An 18,263-nucleotide genomic window follows, 5' to 3' on the forward strand; every position below is an offset into this window, starting at 1 on the left:
TCAAGAAACTGGAGAAGTTGGGAAGGGGGTGGAGGAAGAAGGGTAAGAAAACCAAGGGAGTGGAGAGAATCAGAGCGAAGTCCCGGCTTCCAAGTCTAACGGGCTTGGGGGGAGGGGAGGGTGCGGTGTAGAAGCGGGTGGGAAGGAGATGAGGAGAGTGGTCGCCCTCCCCAGGGTCAAGGGCTAGAGGATGCTGAAGGAAATCGCCTGGTAAAGTAAGAAAGGAGGAGGAAGAGGTAAAAAGAACCCTGTGTGTTGGGGAGGGGTGGGGAGGGGGGGTGGCTTCCCGAATCCTCTGCATGAGCAAACAGACTCAGGGGGCGCGAGAAATGGGAAGGACCCAGCAGGCCCTGGACGCTTATGCTCACAAGTCCTTTTAGAGGAGAAAACAGGCGCGCAGAGGTTAAGTCTCGGAGCCGGCGAGCGCCGGAGCGCGGGCGGCCGCGGGTCGGCCCAGCGCGGGGCTGAGGGTTCTCCCCATTGGGCAGCCCTGCCTGGCGAGTCCCCGCTGGGTGAGCGCCAGCGATGCGCCCCTCGGGCCGCCGCCCGCGCCGAGAAAGCCGGTTAGGAAAGAGCAGGGTCGGGAGGGGCGCGCGGGCGGGGAGGGGAGGGGAGGGCGGGCCGCGAGCCGGCAGCGGGGTCTCGGAGGCAAGGGGGAGCCGGGGACGCGGCCGCGGCCTCGGGGCGGCGGAGAGGGCGGCAGGTGCCAGGCGCGGGGAGGAAAGACGCGCGCGGGGCGCGCCGCTCACCTATGGTCGACACCACGGTGCCCACGAAGTAGAAGGCGCCGGGGAAGTCCCAGCGCGGGCGCAGCGCGTCGGCCCGGACGCCGGCGGCCAGCGCGGCCTCGTAGTGCCGGAGGAAGGCGCGCAGCTCGGGCTCCGCCACGCCGTGCGCCGCGCTGAAGTTGCGCAGCGTGGCGCCCCAGCGCGCCCGCGCCTCCGCCTCGCCCGGGCTCTCGAGCGCCGAGAAGACGGTGGCGCCCGCCACCAGGTAGAGGCCGATGAGCGCCGCCAGCAGCACGAAGCGGCCCGTGTCCTCGTTGAGGTGCGAGCGGCGGCAGCAGCAGCAGCAGCAGGAGGGGCGCGGCAGGCGGCGGCGGCAGCGGCGGGGCGGGGGCCGGGGGCTGCGGGAGGACATGGTCCGGAGCTCAGCCCCGGGGCCGGGGCGGCGCTCGAGGCCCGGGCCGCGACATCCCCCCCGCGGGAGCAGAAGCGTGAGGATGGTGGCCGGGGGTCGGGGCCGCCGCGGAGCCCCTTGCCGCCTGCCCCGGAGCCCGGACGGCGGGGCGCCTCGCCGCCTCCTCCGCCGCCTCCGCCGCCGCCTCCGCCTCCTCGGCGCTCAGGCCGCACGCGGGTCCCGCGGCCCTTCGGGCGCCCGGGCTGGGACGCTCCGCTCCGCGCCCCGACGCCTCGCCGGCTCCCGCGGTTCCTCAGCCGCCCCCCGCGGGCGCAGGGGTCTGAAGCGAGGCCCCTGCCGCCCTGTGGCCGGCGTCCGCGGGGCCCCGGGCCTCATACTCCTCTCCAGACAGGCCGCGGGCTGCGGGCGGGGCGGGCTCCGGAGCCGGGGAGCCTAGACTGGGACGCCGCAGGAGGGCACGGAGAGAGCCCCCGGGGGCGTCCCATGAGGCGCCCCGCTCGGCGGCTCCCGGGCGCGGGCTGCGCGGGCAGGCGGCTCCCACCCCCGGGCCTGGGCTGGCGGCGTCGGCTTCGGAGCCTCAGAAGCGAGCCGAGTCGCGGGAAGCGCTCCCTTTGCAGCTCCAGCCGGAGAGCCGCCCGGCACGGAGAGGCGGAGTCACCGGCGCCCGGGGCGGGGTGTTGGGGGGGGAGATAAGGATGGAAAGAAAGGGGTGGGGAGCTGGGCTGCTGCGACGCCTCCCGGCCGTTCCGGCGGCACTAACTGCGGGCGCCGAAGCAGGTGTCCGGGCTGCGGTGGGAGCCCTGCGCGGCCCCGCCGAGCTGGCTCCGGAGTCCCTTCCTTATCTCCAAGCCGCCGCCAAACTTTGCTCAACTTGCTGTGCGCTGCGGTCTCGGGGGCTGGGGGCCACACGGCGCGAGTCCTCCAGCAGCCGGCTCCCGGGCTGCAGTCCCAAGTTGAAGTTCCCTCCTGCCCGCTGCTTCTTCCTGGATCCTTCCGCGGCGCTGGGTCTCTGACGGTTCCTTTGGGGGAAAGGATCCCGCCTGGGCAGGAATGGGGGCGGGGCCGCTCGGCTCCGGGCGACCTGGGGAGGAGGGCGTCTCCTCCGCTCCCGCCGGGCGGGCGGCGGGCGTCAGCACCGCGGACAGCGCATCGGTGCGGCAGCTGGGGGCGGGCGGCCGGCGGCGGGCGGCTGCGGCGGGCGGCGGCGGCGGGCGGCGGCGGGAGCGCGGGCCTGCAGGCGGGGCGAGGCCGCCACCCTGCTGCGCCGCTCCCCAAACCTGCCTCCCTTCCTCCTTCCCCGAGGCCCCCCTCCCGAGTCGGCGGCAGGTGCAGCCACCCAGCAGCGTGCTGACAGGGCGAGGACGCTGCGGAACAGAGACAGGGGAGGAGTCAAGCGCAAGTAGGGGATCGAGGTGCCACCGGAGGAGGAGGCGGCGTCCAGACCCACCCTGCCGCTGCTACGTCTTCTTTCGCCACCCCAGCTCCCTGACTTCTGCAGCCCGGGGTGGGGGAGCCTGGATAGGAACCCGGCTGCCGCAGGGCGGGTCAGCGAGGTGCAGGGGCAGCTCGCTAGCGGGCTCCCCCGAGGCGGGCGTGGGGGGCGGAGGAAAGGGTGTGCTCTTGAGAGCGGCGGGGGCGGGGAATCGTCGCCCCTTGGTCCTGCGACCGGCCGGGAAGCCGCGGGTGCTCTGCGCGACTGTGGGAGCTTCTCCTCGAAACACAGTCCGGTCTTGTTGGCCTGGGTCACAAAGTTCTATTGTAAGGAACGCCCTCGCCCTCGGTATGGACGGAAAACCATCCTCTTCGGGCAGCCAGCCCTTCTGTTTCCCACCTTCCCATGATGATGATGATGATGAGACTACGCAGGTAACAGAAAATAAAAACAGTGATGGTGACTGTGTTTAGACACGCTAGGTGGGCGAACTGTGGCAAAACGCAGAACTATCTCCCCGCCCCATTTCGCAGCCTGTCCGGCAACCACAATAGAAAACACTCAAGCTAAGGTCGACCTAAAGTAGTGGCAGCATCATCTGTCCCCTAAGGGTCAGGGTGCTCAAAGTCGTTCCGAAAAGAGCCTCCACTACTCACTGAGCATTTCCCAGCTTAGAAACTAGGTACCTTTGACCCCATGCCCCCACATGGAGCCTGGGGGTGGGTGGGAAACAGGAGAAAGTTAAAAGGCATCTGATTTGGGGCATTGATTTTCTTAAATGAGGTACACTGGAGACTTGGATCTTTCTAGAAATGCTGTTCCAGTTTGCAGATAGAGCCAACTGCACTCCCCTGTGTGTAAGGAAGGGACAAACGAGAAGAGACTCCACCACCATAGTCAGAACTAGGATTTCTGGCTATGGGTGGCATATATCAAGTTTTGTAGTGATCTTCTTAGAAAGGGGCAGGGGAACCTTTGCCCGAGGAAGAGGATATCTCATTCATCATGGGAGCCTTAAACAACACAAATTATTCCCATTGTAGACTATCGCTATTATTTGCAAAATGCACTTCAGTTACACTGTCTCCAAGTCTTTGCCTCTCTTCAGCTCTCCAGCGGTGTTTCCCCGACTTCTCTCTTCCCTACAATACCCCCATCTCTTTGAGTTCCTGCAGCCAGGGGGACAACCCAGCCATGGACCTTTGGAGCTGGATTCTACTTGACTGGTCAGCCCTGACAGAAACCCTGAGAGGTGTCACCCCAGGAGTTGGCGTGGGAAGCCTCCAGATGCAGCTGAAGGGCATTGCCAGGCCTCTCGGTGGCTTTCTTTGCCCAGACTCCCAAGGCAGGGACAGAGCGCTTTGCTGCAGTGTTCTGTGCCTCTGGACCAGTTCCTTGCCCAGTTGGCAGAGGGCCTACCTTGTCCTCCAGCTTGTTATTCTAGCTTGATTAGCAGCAAACCCCTGGCATCAATCTCAACTCTGAATGATCTAATCAATTTATATAATAGGAAAATGATGAGTTCCCTGCACAGAGGCACGGAGTCCTTTGGGGGCCCAGCCCCATGACGAATGCCACTTTTGCTCACTGAATCAATATTTAAGTCACTGATTTCCAGCTGGCTATCTTCAAAGCCTTTACCTTGGCCCTGAATTGCTGCAAGAGCCTCCTAGGGATGAAGGCTTGCTATCTCAGATGTCTCCCTTTATAGCTCCATTGCCAGCATCTGCCACTCATTGCTGTGATCATGCCATTTGATCTGATCATGTGACTAATGTCCCTGGATCCCAGTCTTCCGTGGCTCCCCCAAGGCTATAAAAATTTAGTCTTCAAACCCTCGGGACTGCCATTCAAAACCCTTGCTGATGTGATTCCCGAAAATTATTCTAGCCTCAAATTCTCCCATGTCCTGCTTATCGTCCCTAATCATCAGGCCTTTGCCTGTGCTATGGCCCCTGCTGGAGTGCCATTGTCCTTCTCCTCTCCAGCTCTTCAAATATATAGCTCAACTCAGGTTAGAACTCCTTTCCAGAAAACTTTTCCTTTGTAGGATGCTCTGACCCGATCACTTTGATGACATCATTTCGATCCTAAGATCATTTGATTTTGCCGTGTCCTTGAGAACTTCAGGTAAGATACCTAACCAGGTACAGGTCGTCTTCACTTTTTCTGTTCCTCTCTGTCTTTTATAAAAGAAAACATGGTGGCAGGAGCATTAACCAGGAAAATTAGGGAAGGCAAAATGCACCCAATTGGCAATTCTACCCCTACATATATACCCAAGATTAATGGAAGATATATCCGCACAAAAGCTTGTCCATGAATGTTCATAGTAGCATTATCAATAACAGCCAAAAAGTGGAAACATCCCATCAAGTTCATAAGTGTCCATCAACTTATGAATGGATAAATGCAATGAAATATATCCATACAATGATATATTCAACAATAAATAAGAATGAGGTACTGACATGGGTTGCAACATGAATGAATCTTGAAATATTACATGAAGTGAAAGAAGCCAGTCACAAAAGATTACCTAGTGTATGATTTCATTTGTAAGAAATGTCCAGAATAGGAAAATCCACAAAGATGGAAATAACTTAGTGGTGGCTTGAGGCTGAGGAATTGAGGAGAAACGAGTGACTGCTAATGGTTATGGAAGTTTCTTTGAGGGTGATAAAAATATTCTAAAATTGTGGCAATGATTAGACAGTTCTGTGAATATACTAAAAAGCTTCAAATTGTATATTTTAAATGAGTGAATTGTATGATATGTGAACTACATCTCAATAAAGCTACTAAAAATACAAATACAACTAGTTGGTCAATTTTTTTATTGAAAAAAAAAGGAATAGAAAATAATTTATCCCAAGGAAAATAATTTCTTTAAAATAAAAAAGATAGGGGCGCCAATGTGGCTCAATCAGTTAAGCATCTGCCTTCAGCTCAGACTACAATCTCAGGGTCCTGGAATCAAGCCCCACATGGGGCTCCCTGCTCAGCAGGGAGTCTGCTTCTCCCTCTCCCTCTTCCTTCCCCGCTGCTTGTGCTCTCTCTTGCTCTCTCTCTCACAAATAAATAAATAAAATCTTTAAAACATAAAATAAATAGGAAAAATTGGGAAAAGTTTAGCTATGCTACAGAGAAAATTGATTATGAAATTAACTTGAATAAAATAAGTTTGCTCCAGAAAATACTTTCTCTTAAAAATTAATCTGTGTTGCTAAAATTCTCATGAAAAATTCTGTATTCCAAGTAGCAAATTCAGAATGTGCTGGGTGCCTCCAAATCTCTTTGATCTTCGTGATCTCAGAACTTCTCTATTATTTATTACTCATTGGCAATTAGTTGTATAACAAGATAGATGTGTGTGTGTGTGTGTGTGTATTTATATAAATTCTGGATCTGGAGAAGGTGATCATCTCTATCATGTGAAGGGTCACTTGAGTTGTACAGTTGCAGAAAGCCTCCTCCTCTTATCCTTCCAGAATTAGGAAAAAGGAAAATCTTTTATGTTTTATGTGATATGGCAAATATTTCCTCACATTGTTTTACACAGCTGGTGGCAGAGGAGGACCAAACCAATTTCACCCAGGACCTTCTGGAATGAAAGGAAAGATGTATTCCCTGAACTTGAGGTCATAAAGCCTTGTTGAGGAAGGGTAGGGGGTAGTGTCTAACCACAGCCTAGGAGCTGGGAGAAAGGCCCTTGGAAATGAAATTACTTTGAGGATGAGGAGTTGGACTGGAAGCTAGGCTCAGACAAGTGTCTAAATGCTTTGGTAGCAGAGGATGTAACTGATACCAGATGTCCCATAGGCACATCTTCTTGGCACTCTGTGGGATCTGAAGACCAGAGTTGGTTGAGCCTCAGCTTGTGACCTGAGAGGAAAGTAGTTTTGGTGCTCAAGGTGGCTCCTCATGGTAAAGTGATAGATAAGCAGTGCTGCAAATGGTATAGAGGGGCTTGCAATAACAGGGGCGATCATGCTTCTTTTCTTTCCGATTGGCATTTGGAGGAGGGGGTTCCTTCTGGACTGCCTAAGCCTCTATTTTCTTACTGATCCTCTGTCTAGATTTCCTATCTATTATTATAAGTGGGTATTTAGGGGTGCCTGGGTAGCTCAGTCAGTTAACAGTCTGCCTTCAGCTCCAGTCATGATCTCAGGGCTCCCTGCTCAGCAGGGAGTCTGCTTCTCTTTCTCCCTTTGCCCTAACCCCACCCCCACCCCCACCCCACTTGTGTATACTCTCTCTCTCAAATAAATAAATAGATAGATAAATAAATGAGTATTTAAGTCTTCAACTACTATCATAAGACTCATTTCTCCCTTCAAATTTGTCAGTGTTTCCTTCATTTTTGGGACTCTGTTGTTTGGTGCATATATGTTTATAATTATTATAGCTTCTTGATGGATTCACTTTTTTATCAATATGTAGTGTCCTCTTTTGGTCTATTGTAACAATTTTTAACTTAAAGTCTATTTTAGGGATGCCTGGGTAGGTCAGTCAGTTGGATGTCTGCCTTTGGCTCAGGTCATAATCCCAGGGTCCTGGGATCAAGCCCCACCAGGGCCTTTTGCTCAGTGGGGAGTCAGCTTCTCCCTTTCCCTCTGCCTGCTGTTCCACCTACTTGTACACTCCCCCCTCCCTCTCTCTCTCAATCTCTCTCTCTCTCTTTCTTTGTCAAATGAATAAGTAAAATATATTTTTAAAAAATGATAAAATTTATTTTGTCAGAGTGTAGTCACTCCCCCTCTCTTTTTTGGTTATTTACATGGAATGTCGGTTCCACCTGTTTACTTTCATTAAAAAAAAAATTTTTTTTTTTTGAGAGAGAGAGCATGCACAAGTGGTGGGGGAGGGCCAGAGGGAGAGAGAAAGAAATCATCAAGCAGACTCCATCCTGAGAGCAGAGTCTGCCCCAGGGGCTTGATCCCAGGACTCTGAGATCAGGACTTGAGCTGAAACCAAGAGTCAGATGCTTAATCTACTGAGCCACCTAGGTGCCCCACCACCCATTTATTTTCAATCTGTTTGTGTCTTTGGATCTTAAGTGAGTCTCTTGTAGACAATATATAGTTGGTAGATGAAGATTCCTAACTTAACTTGTTAAGACTGCCTATGCTTATTCAGCTGCTTCCTGGTATATTTCCAAATAATCAGTGAATAGTTATTTACTGAGAATTCATCAGGTACAAGACAATGTGATGTGTGTGTGTGTGTGTGTGTGTGTGTGTGTGTAGGCATGGGCAAGCGCTGAGCTCTACTGTCCCTGCAAGAGCTGAAAGCCTGGCTCAGGAGTGAAGTTACACATATGTGAAGCAGTAAGGACCATGACACAGCAGATACAGTTAGGATCTGACTGTGTGGTAATGATCACAGATCAGAGAAGGGAGCCTGTGGTGAGGATTGCAGCAGTCAGAAGAAGCTTTGGGTAGCAGGCAGACCGTAGGCTGGTCCTGAAGAATGGATAGAGTTCAGATGGACTAGAAGAAAGGCAACATCCCAGCAAGGAAAGTTGGCCTGAGTGTTCATGTGGAAGCAGGAAAGAGCATATTGTATTTAATATGGCCAGCAGAGAAGAAAGTTCCTCTGTCTTTTATAATCCATGACTTCATCAGCTGGCCTGTCATTCTTATAACATATCTTGAGTGCATGCAATACCTGACTGTGGGAAACCCAAAGGTGAGAGTTTTCCTTCCAGGAGGAGTGTCAGATATCTAATATAGGTGGATTAATGAAGCCAATGGACAAACTCTCCATTTCCCCATGTACACCAGCATACTGAGGGAAGTGTGGATCAAGCTGTGTCTGCAGAAGAAAAGAGAGATGAGTGTAGAGCCACAGACTCTAGTGTTAAGACCTCCCTGGGTTCCAGTTTCCATATCTGTCATTGTGAAGAATGTACAGTCATCTTTTTAAAAAATTTATTTTAGAGAGATATAGTACCAGCAGGGAGGTGCAGAGGGAGAGGGAGAGAGAGAATCCCAAACAGGCTTCACACTCAGAACAGAATCCAATGAAGTGCTCTATCTAACGACCCTAAGATTATGACCGGAGCTGAAATTAAGAGTTGGATGCTTAACCGACTGAGCCCCTGTACTGTCATCTTTATGTCAGCAGGATGCCCAAGGATTAATGAAGCCACTGATGCCTGTCTGGTTATAAGGAGCTTGAAAATGAAGCCCAGAATCCTAGAGTGAGGAGTTGTCTAGAGGCTACTGGGGACCATGCCTTGCCTCCTAATTCTCATACCCATCCAGAAATCTGTGGGTTCCTTGTCTAAACATCTCTGTGAGCTCTCTCTTCCAATGTCAAATAACTTCTTAATTTTTAAATGTCTATTTCAGCTTTTATTTTAAAATATGACCCAGATTTTTTTTGTTCTGTAGGTAAGACCATACATATATTGATTTGTCCCAAATGGGTTTTGACATAACTTTTTTTTTTTTTTTAAGATTTTACCCACCCATTTGATATATATTGAGAGAACATGAGCAGGGGAAGCAGCAGAGGGAGAGGGACAAACGGACTTCCCATTGAGCAGGGAGCCCAATGTGGGACTCGATCCCAGGACCCTGGGATCATGATCTGAGCCAAAGGGAGATGCTCAACCAACTGAGCCACCCAGGTACCCCTTGACATAACTTTTTAAAGACTGTATGAATAAATAATGTGTAGCTAACATAGAATACTTGAAAATTTTAATAAAGCGAAAAAAGAAAACAAAAATCACCCAAACTCTATCCCATTATCCTAAGAGGATAATTGTTGTTAATTACTTTTTCCTTTTTGTTCTTTTTAAAAATTAATCTCTAAACCTAACATGGGGGTTGAATGCATGACCCTGAGATCCAGAGTCACATGTTATAGCAACTGAGCCAGCCAGGCACCCCTGTTATTATTTTAATGACTCCCTATTTGGTTTACTGGCTCGCTCTATCATCTATCTATCTATCTATCTATCTATCTATCTATCTATCTATCTATCATCTATTATCTATCTATCTATCTATCTATCATCTATCTATTATCTATCTATCTATCTATCTGAGAGAATATCATTTGTTGATATTGATATTGATATTGATATTGATAATGTTGACATTATGCCCTCCCAAATGAAGTGTAAGCTGGATTTCACATTGGCAGGTCTTCTTGAAATTTTTAGGTCCCCTTCTTCTCTCTCCCTTGTCTTTTTTCATACTCTTTCCTTCTTCATTAAAATATTAGTAAATATTTGGGTTTGGCTTCTCAACCAGACTGCCAGTTACAATTCAAATCCATTCTCCACCTCTTTTTCAGTAGTAATTTGTTATAAATTAACATTTTCTTGGCACATACTGTTGCAAGCATTATTCTAAATGCTTTAGATATGGTTATACTTTTAGTCTTCACAACAACCCTATAAGGTAAATATTTCTATTGCCCCATTTTATAGATGATAAAATTGAGGCACAGAGGTTAGCTGATTTGCCCAACTTTACACAGCTAGCGAATGGCAGAGCTGGAATTTAAACCCAGACAGCCTGACTCCAGAGTCCATCCAACCAATTGAGTCCATGGGGCTGTCTGGTTAGTGGAAGCAGGCAATCAGTACAAACATGCAGTTTTGACTGAAACATTCATGATGGATGACACAGCTCACAGAGGCAAATTTGCATTAACAGGTTGCCACAAGGGGCTGGTTAATTTGTTTTTGTTTGTTTGTTTGTTTGTTTTTTTTAAAAAAAGATTTTATTTGAGAGAAAGCACATGAGCAGGGGGAGGAGCAGAGAGAGAGACATGCTGACTCCCCGTCAAGACCTGAGCCAAAGGCAGACGCTTAGCAGACAGAGCCACACAGGCGTCCCCTAGCCACACTTTAAATACTTTGTTGTCAAGGGCCATTTCTATCACTGCAGAAAGTTCTATCAGACGCTGCTATGTGAGATCTGACAGGAGGGGCAATTCAGTACTTCACAAATCAGGACACAACAGCAGCTCAGCTGAAAGGTCTCACATTTATTACTGAACCAACCTACTGGTATAGAGGCATAGTAACAGAGAAAATCATTCTCTTGATAAGACATGTCTATTGGCCAGGTAGGAAGGATGTTTCCATATTGATAAGATAGGAACATGTGATCTCCATGTGGCTTAAATATGTGTGCCAATTATGTTTGCTATTTCATGATGTGCGATGCTTCCTCACAGACCCAGTTTGGTTCTTCTCCAGTGTCTCCTCTTGGAATTGTACCTGATTTTATTACCAGTTTTCATCCGAATCCACTGGGGAATAGGACGATTCTGCTTTTGTTTCTTGGCCAGGAATCGCTTGATTCTGAAAGTCTTGTGAGAAGACATGGCGATCACAGTCAACCACACGCAACCAGGATGGTGGCGGAAAGGAGAGAGCGGGGCTGGTTAATTTGTGATTGTAAAAGGCTTTCTGTTGTACAGTTTGCTTTTTTCTGTAAGGACTGTTTTTATATGTTTGGGACATGGTGGGTTGGTTAAAGGGTTAGGAGCCGGTGGGGAGCATAGTGAAGCTAAGTGGGCTGAGCAGAGTGACACAGCCAGAGAGGTCAGCCCTGTTTTCTAGCTCCCAGCCTCTCCATCCTACCAAGCACTCTCCAAAACTATATTCTACATTCGCCTCCTGTACTTTCCTCCAGCACACTGGATTCCTTCCACATTTCAACAAGATTGCAAATCATCTCCTTTTCCCTCTAGAGAGAAGTGTCCTGTTTCTTAAGCAAGGAGCTAGACAGAGATGGTTAATTAAATTTTCAAGTCAGTAGGCAGTAGCTTCCTTACTTCCCTGACATGGGGGTCAGTACTCGTTCTTTAAAAAGAGCTTTGTAGAGACTCAGCAGATTCTGAATATAAGTTGGATGCTTGCCTGACTTGGGCCGGGGCAAAGGGCCTAGTTCCCACACTCTCCCTGCCTCTGCCCTACTCCCACCTCCTTACTCCTGGAGGAGCTCAGTACCTGCAGTATTCCTTCATCCAGGCAGAGGACCTGAGTGGGGACAAGGGTGGAGTCTGAGGGGTAGGTCATTACCTGCTCTGGAAGACGGAAGCCTCCTGAAATGAATGCCTTCTGGTGGATATATTCCTTGGTCAGTCATCACCAAGTCTATAATGGAGGCCAAACCTGCCAAGGGGGCAAATACCAATCTACTTTCTGTTTCTATGGATTTACCTATTTTGGATATTCCATATAAATGGACTCATACTATGCCTGACTTTTCGTGACTGGCTTCTTTTACTTAGCGTAATGCTTTTGGGGTTCATTAATACTAGCATATGTTAGTGTGTCATTTCTTTGTAAGGCTGAATAGTATACTGTTGTATGGATATGCCACATTTTGTTTACCTCTTCACCTGTTGATGCACACATGGGTCATTTCCACCTTTTGACTATTGTGAGTAGTGCCACTATGAACATTCATGCGCTTGTTCAAGGGTTTGTTTGAACACCTTTTCAATTCTTCTGGGTATGTTCCTAGGAGCAGAATTGTTGAGTCATATATTAATTCTTTGTCTACCTTTCTGAGAAGTTGCCAGATTCTTTTTCCACAGGAGCTGAATACAAATCCCCTTTTTATTGTCCTGTGTGATTCAAGGAGAGCTGAGATGCCACAGTTGTGCCCTTTACTGTTCCCAGGACCCCCAGGAGAGTAGTCTTCACTGGTCTGGAATTGTTCCTGGGCTGGTACTCCGATGACACAAAGTGACACCCAGGAATGATCACAGATGAGGAAGCTATTTCCCCTCAGACCTATGAGGAGCCGTGTCCTAGAATAGCCTCTCTCTTCAGCTGCTGGGAGAGGCACTTCTGGGCAATATCCCTCAGTCTCTCTATTCATACTTTCTTTCTGGGTGGCCTCCTCCAGAGCATTGCTGAGAGACGGCAGGCTAATTTGGGCTGAATTTCAAGGAGGGTCGAGGCTGTGGAATGGTCTGTCTCTCCAAACCCGGGCCTTTGGGTCCATCCATCATAAAATGTGGGAATGCCAACCCAGGGGACTGTAGAGAGAGTCAAACCAGGGCCAGGATATTTGGGCTTTATCTGCTGCCTACCCACCATGTGACCTTAAGTAAGTCCCTTTCTATCTCTGGGCCTCAAGTTTCTCAAGTGTCAAATGAGAGGGGGTGATGATCACACTGACCATGTTGGGGCTGGGTGCCTTCCAGCCCACCTTGCTCCCAAACTTTCCTTCTCTGAATCTTCATTAAAGTCTAGGATTTTGCAACTGGCTAGAGGCACAGCAATAATCCAAATCACCCACTCTGGCCCTTGTTCCCACTCTTGGTATGTGCATGCTGGTTTTGACTGGCCATTGTGAGTGGGAGCTGAGTGCCTACTGAGGTTTTCAATTAGCAATAATTGCACCTCGGATAAACCTCATTGGCAATGATACTGCCACTGTGCAAAGCTTGAGTGCCTACTGAGGGCATTCATTATTAGCACCAGGATCTTCCTGCAGCTACTCTACAAACAGCAGTTGCCCAGCAGATGCATGATGAGATGTGCTCCCCACCACTGGCCTCAGTGATGTTGCAACTTGCAGGGGCTACATAGGGAAGTGACTCCCTATTTCAGCGCTCAGCTCACAGCTGTCAAGTTCATCTGCATCAATAGCAGCACTAAAAAAAAAAAAAAAATAGTAGCACTGCTGGGTGCCCCCACGTGCCCATTCCCAGGAGTCTTGGAAAGCTGAGTAGCATTTGAGGTGCTTGTTTGTCTTTCATACACATGCAAACATCTGTCATGAAACCTGGCCTTCACAAACAAAGTATCCATCTGAGAATGCCTTTCTCTAATACTCTATTATTCTAATCAAATGTTCACTCTATTTTTACAACTTATATAGTGTATTTGACACACTCAAAGTGCTATAATAGAGTAAGATATATTGTTTCTATTGCTATTGGTATTTTGATTACCCAAATCTTACAAATCCAACAGATGTAAGTGATGATTTTCTAATTTCAGTTTGTTTTTTTTTAAGATTTTATTTATTTATTTGAGAGAGAGAGATGGAGCACAAGCAGGGAGGAAAGGGAGAAAGAGGCTCTATATTGAGCAGGGAGCCCAAGTTGGGGCTCCATTCCAGGACCCTGTGACCATGACCTGAGCGAAAGGCAGGTGCCTAAGTGACTGAGCTACGCAGGCACCCCTCTGATTGCAGGTTCATAATGATTCTCAAATATTTGTAAGTTTCCATATAGAAAATCTAATGCTCTTGAACTGGTCTTCTGATTATGACATGATAGAAGCCAATGCTTGGACACCCTCTCTCTCTGTAGGAGGGGAGGCATGTGTGGTTTGGGGAATGTTCTATGTCACAGATTTTCAAAGGGCCAGTAAATTGCTTTATTTAAAGATGGGTTTTATGTGATCCCTGGGGCTCCATTGCCCCATCCCCTTGATGTCCTCTCAGGAAGCAGATGTTACCAAGGCTACCGATGGGGTAAGGGCCTTTGACCACAGGCAACACCAAAAGGCCTTGGTAATGAAAGGCAGAGGGGGATGGGCAAGGCCATGGTAGAGAAGATGGGCACTAGAACTCTTGCTCTTTTAGTGCTATTGATGTTGACAAAGGATGCAGGAGATAGATGAGGGGGGTGGGCATAGGGGGATGACTAAATGACCCCTAAGCAGTTCCTGACCCTGAGACCCCAGGCTCTGTGGGAAAAGCTATTAATTAGGACTGCAGCCCCTGAGGATTTTGTGCCAGATGTCCCCACCGTACTCAGAGAGGCACTCTTGGGCTCTCACCTAACCAACACTCTGCATCTGCCCAGGTGGGGTAGAGGATGTGCTTTTGCCCATAGAAGGTGGCCCAGGGCAGGCACACTGTGCTTATAGGAAGGACTTGCTCTTGAAAGAACAATTGACTGTGGGTGGCAGTGTCAGGAGTGGGCATGCATGTAGGATACCTCTACCCCTAGCATTATCTTGATCCTTCTGGCCCTGAGGGACTGTGCCAGGTAGCAGAGTAGGATAGAGGTACAGAGAAGGTAAGGCTGTGTGTGGTGGTGATGCATATGGGACACCCATCCATCAATCCAGTCAGACTCATGCAGGCTCCTTCCGGGATCTCTCCCTACTTTCTGTTCCTTAGGCCAGGGCTATAGACTGCCCAGGACCAGTTGGATCTTTACTAAGGAGAAAGGGCTAACAGAGGCCATGAGCCCCTTCCTTGTCATTTCTCCAGTGAGCCAGGAGGCTTTCCCCAGGGGAGAACCCTCTGACCACGGTGACCAGGAGCCTATGTTGAGCTTTCACTTAAGCAAAATAGACAGCAGCCTATGTGGTATAGCTTAAGAATTAGAAAAAGTTCCAGTGCCACTCTCAATATATTTCTCTTTAGTGATATTTAGTGCCGAAATATCATTCATTAGCAGTTCTCGCGTTTGAGTTTTGATGATTTAAATGTTTATAGAAAGGGCAATGTTATACTTAAAGACCTGTCTCTCCCACATTACATTTTTCCCATGATAGAGGGCTCTGGAGTGACACAACCCCCACCCCCACCACTGGTCTGGAGCAGGATACAGGGAGAGGTCCCTCAAGTGGGGCAGGTGTGTAGAAGACCAATGTTCTTGACTTGCCTGTTTGGCTATGAACATCAGAACAGTGCGTGAAGGACTGGACAGGAATGAGAAAGGGGTAGGCTTGTTGTGAGTGGCTCCTGTGGAGTTTGATTCAATTCAGTCTGGCTGGCTTAATGATTCAGTGTTGGGAAAACACAGTGCTCTCCTGGGAGAAGAGGTGTTTGGTATAAATAGAAGGTATTATCATTGTGAGGCAATTGGGGGATGTCACATAGCTCAGTACAGCTCAAGGCAGCAGAAAGAGCCCAGCCGTGGGCTGTAGACCTGCAAGTGACATGTTTTCATTTGCTTGTCCTAAGAGGAAGAGTTCTGCTGTCAATGTGACCTGAGCAAACCCAGTACCCTCTCTGGGCCCTTAGCCTCTTCACTGTTGGGCACAGTGGACCTCTTCAGAGGGTCCTAAGTGTGCTGGTGAGCTGATGGTAACACAAGGAAAGGCTTAGCACTCTCCACTCAAACTCTGAGCAGGAGCTGTGCCTTCTGCCCCTGATCCTGTGTTCTTTATTTTTAAACAGCCTTATTGAGCTATAATCTATATACCATACAACTTACCCACTTAAATGTATGATTCGGTGGTTTTTAGTATATTCACAGATGTATACAACCATTACCTCAATCTCAGAACATTTTTAATCACCCTCAAAAGAAACCCTATACCCTCTAGCTATCACCCGCCATCTCCCTATCAACACCCAAGAAGCAGCTCTACTTTCTATCTCTATAGATTTGCCTAATCTGGACTTTTCATATAAGTGGAATCATATAATATGTGCTCTTTTGTGACTTAGAGTAATGTCTTCAAGGTTCACCCATCTTGTGATACATGGTTCCTTTTTATGGCCAAAGAATAGTCCATGGTATGGATATTTATTGAGTCAGCAGCTGTTGGACATTTGGGTTATGAACAATTTTTTGTATGGATGCATATTTTCATTTCTCTTGGGAACATATCTAGGTGTGAAATTGCTGAGTCGTATGGTAACTCAATGTTTGATTGTTTAAGGACTCCCAACTTATTCTTAACAACAATTATCATACAAATCAGGGACTCCTTCCTGGATGGCTCAGCGGTTGAGCGTCTGCCTTCAGCTCAGGGCGCTATCCCGGAATCCCAGGATCAAGCTCCCACCCCCATAGGGCTCCCTGCGGGAAGTCTGCTTCCTCCCTCTGCCTGTGTCTCTGCCCCTCTCTCTCTCTCATGAATAAATAAATAAAGATATTTTTAAAAATTATCATACAACTCAGATTAATTGTGGGCCTTAAAGGCAGTCATTTGACAAATACATATATTTATCTATATTTCTTTCTGTGTTCCAGGCACTGTTCTGGGGGCTAAGGAAACAGCAATGTGAATGGAGGGCAGTCAGCTGTGAAACTTTGCCAGGGTAAGGACTGGGTCGTTTACACTGAATGCAATGCAGAGAATTTGGAGGTTTGTATTTCCCCAAAAAGATTTATCGAAGTATAATTTATTTTTTTTTAATTTTTATTTATTTATGATAGTCACAGAGAGAGAGGCAGAGACATAGGCAGAGGGAGAAGCAGGCTCCATGCATCGGGAGCCCGACGTGGGATTCGATCCCGGGTCTCCAGGATGGCGCCCTGGGCCAAAGGCAGGCGCTAAACCGCTGCGCCACCCAGGGATCCCCGAAGTATAATTTATAAACAACAAATTGCACACATCTAGAGTGTGCAGTTTCATGAGTTCTTACATGTGCATATACCTGTGAAAATATCACCACAAGACCATGAACATCATCCCTGTAACTTTCCTTGTGTGGTCCTTTGTAATTCCCTCTCCTGCCCCTCTTTCTGTATCTACCCCCAGGCAACCACTGATCAAACTACAGATTAGTGCATTTTTATTTTATTTTACTTTATTTTATTTTATCTTGTTTTATTTTAAGTAAACTCATTACCCAACATGGGGCTTAAACTCATGACCTTGAGATTAAGAGTCACATTCTCTACTGACTTGAGCCAGCCAGGTACCCCTAGTTGCATTTTCTAGAATGAAACAGTATGTGCTCTTTTTGGTGTGACTTCTTGGCATAATTATTTTCGGCTTGTCTATATTATTGGTTGGATTGACAGTTCATTCCTTTCTATCACTGGATAGTGGTCCATTATATGTGTATATATGACAATTTGCTTACCCATTCCCTAGTTGATGGATATTTGGAGTGTTTCTAGTTTGGAATTATTACAAATAAAGCTCTTATGAATATTTGTGTACAAGTATTTGAATGGACATATGCTTTGGTTTCTTGAGAGAAATATCTAAGAGGGAAATGGTTGGATCATATGGTAGATGTTTGTTTAATTTATAAGAAACAGTTTTCTAATGTGATTATACCATTTATACTTCTACCAGCAGTGTATGAGAGTTCCAGTTGTTTCACATCCTTTCCAACCATTGGTTTGGTCCTCCCTTCTTAATTTTAGCCATTATAGGTGTATATAGCCCATCATGATTTTAATCTACATTTCTCAAATAAAAAATCTACATTTCTCAATGATCAGTGATACTGAGCATCTTTTTATGTGTTTATTTGCCCTCTGTATCTTCTTTGATGAAGTGTCTGTTCAAATCTTTTGCCAATTTTTAAAATTTTTATTTAAATTCAATTAATTAACATATATTATTGGTTTCAGAGATAGAGGTCATTCATCAGTCCTATATAATACCCAGTGCTCATTACATCAGATGTCCTCCATAATGTCCATCACCCAGTTACCCTGTCCCCCAACCCCTCTCCAGCGACCCTCAGTTTGTTTCCTATGATTAAGAGTCTCTTATGATTTGCCTCCCTCTCTGATTTTGTCTTGTTTTATTTTTTCCTCTCTTCCCCTATGATCCTGTTTTGTTTCTTAAATTCCACATATGAGTGAGATCGTATGATAATTGTCTTTCTCTGAATGACTTATTTCGCTTAGCATATCTTCTAGTTCTATCCACATCATTGCAGATGGCAAAATTTCTTTTTTTGATAGCTGAGTAGTGTTCCATTGTGCATATACACAGTTTGATACACACATTGTGTATATACACATAAAGAAGTACATCTTCTTTATC

At 47.7% G+C, this 18,263-nt stretch overlaps 2 protein-coding genes, 1 long non-coding RNA gene and 1 pseudogene across 5 annotated transcripts in view; 1 reads left to right on the forward strand and 3 right to left on the reverse strand.

The window, feature by feature from the left end:
• Positions 1-2,307, reverse strand: part of KCNK12 (potassium two pore domain channel subfamily K member 12) — a 66,334-nt gene extending 64,027 nt beyond the window's left edge. For both annotated transcript variants that reach the window (XM_049115873.1, XM_025466200.3), the window contains exon 1: positions 750-2,307. In XM_049115873.1, coding sequence (XP_048971830.1) covers positions 750-1,140 — 391 coding nt within the window. In that variant the 5' untranslated portion in view covers positions 1,141-2,307. The remainder of the gene's footprint in view (positions 1-749) is intronic.
• On the forward strand, positions 130-17,706 carry LOC112671860 (uncharacterized). Of its 2 annotated transcripts, none has more exons than XR_007413783.1 (3): positions 130-236; positions 16,505-16,572; positions 16,691-17,706. It is a non-coding gene; the product is annotated as an uncharacterized LOC112671860 (long non-coding RNA). The 2 variants fall into 2 exon arrangements; XR_003143905.3 differs by lacking the exon at positions 130-236 and adding an exon at positions 2,729-4,702.
• Positions 10,568-10,972, reverse strand: LOC112671853 (60S ribosomal protein L39). The gene has a single exon (XM_025466209.3). It carries the CDS (start codon positions 10,922-10,924, stop codon positions 10,769-10,771), a length of 156 nt encoding a protein of 51 aa, XP_025321994.1. The 5' UTR covers positions 10,925-10,972; the 3' UTR covers positions 10,568-10,768.
• Positions 12,821-13,004, reverse strand: LOC112675758 (U4 spliceosomal RNA; annotated as a pseudogene).
• Positions 17,707-18,263: the final 557 nt, after the last annotated feature.

This window comes from Canis lupus, chromosome 10, assembly GCF_003254725.2.
Source record: "Canis lupus dingo isolate Sandy chromosome 10, ASM325472v2, whole genome shotgun sequence".
Lineage (NCBI taxonomy): Eukaryota > Metazoa > Chordata > Mammalia > Carnivora > Canidae > Canis > Canis lupus.

What these genes read in the sequence shown, in the direction of transcription:
- LOC112671853 (XM_025466209.3), bottom strand. Translation starts at nt 10,924, where the DNA reads ATGTCTTCTCACAAGACTTTCAGAATCAAGCGATTCCTGGCCAAGAAA.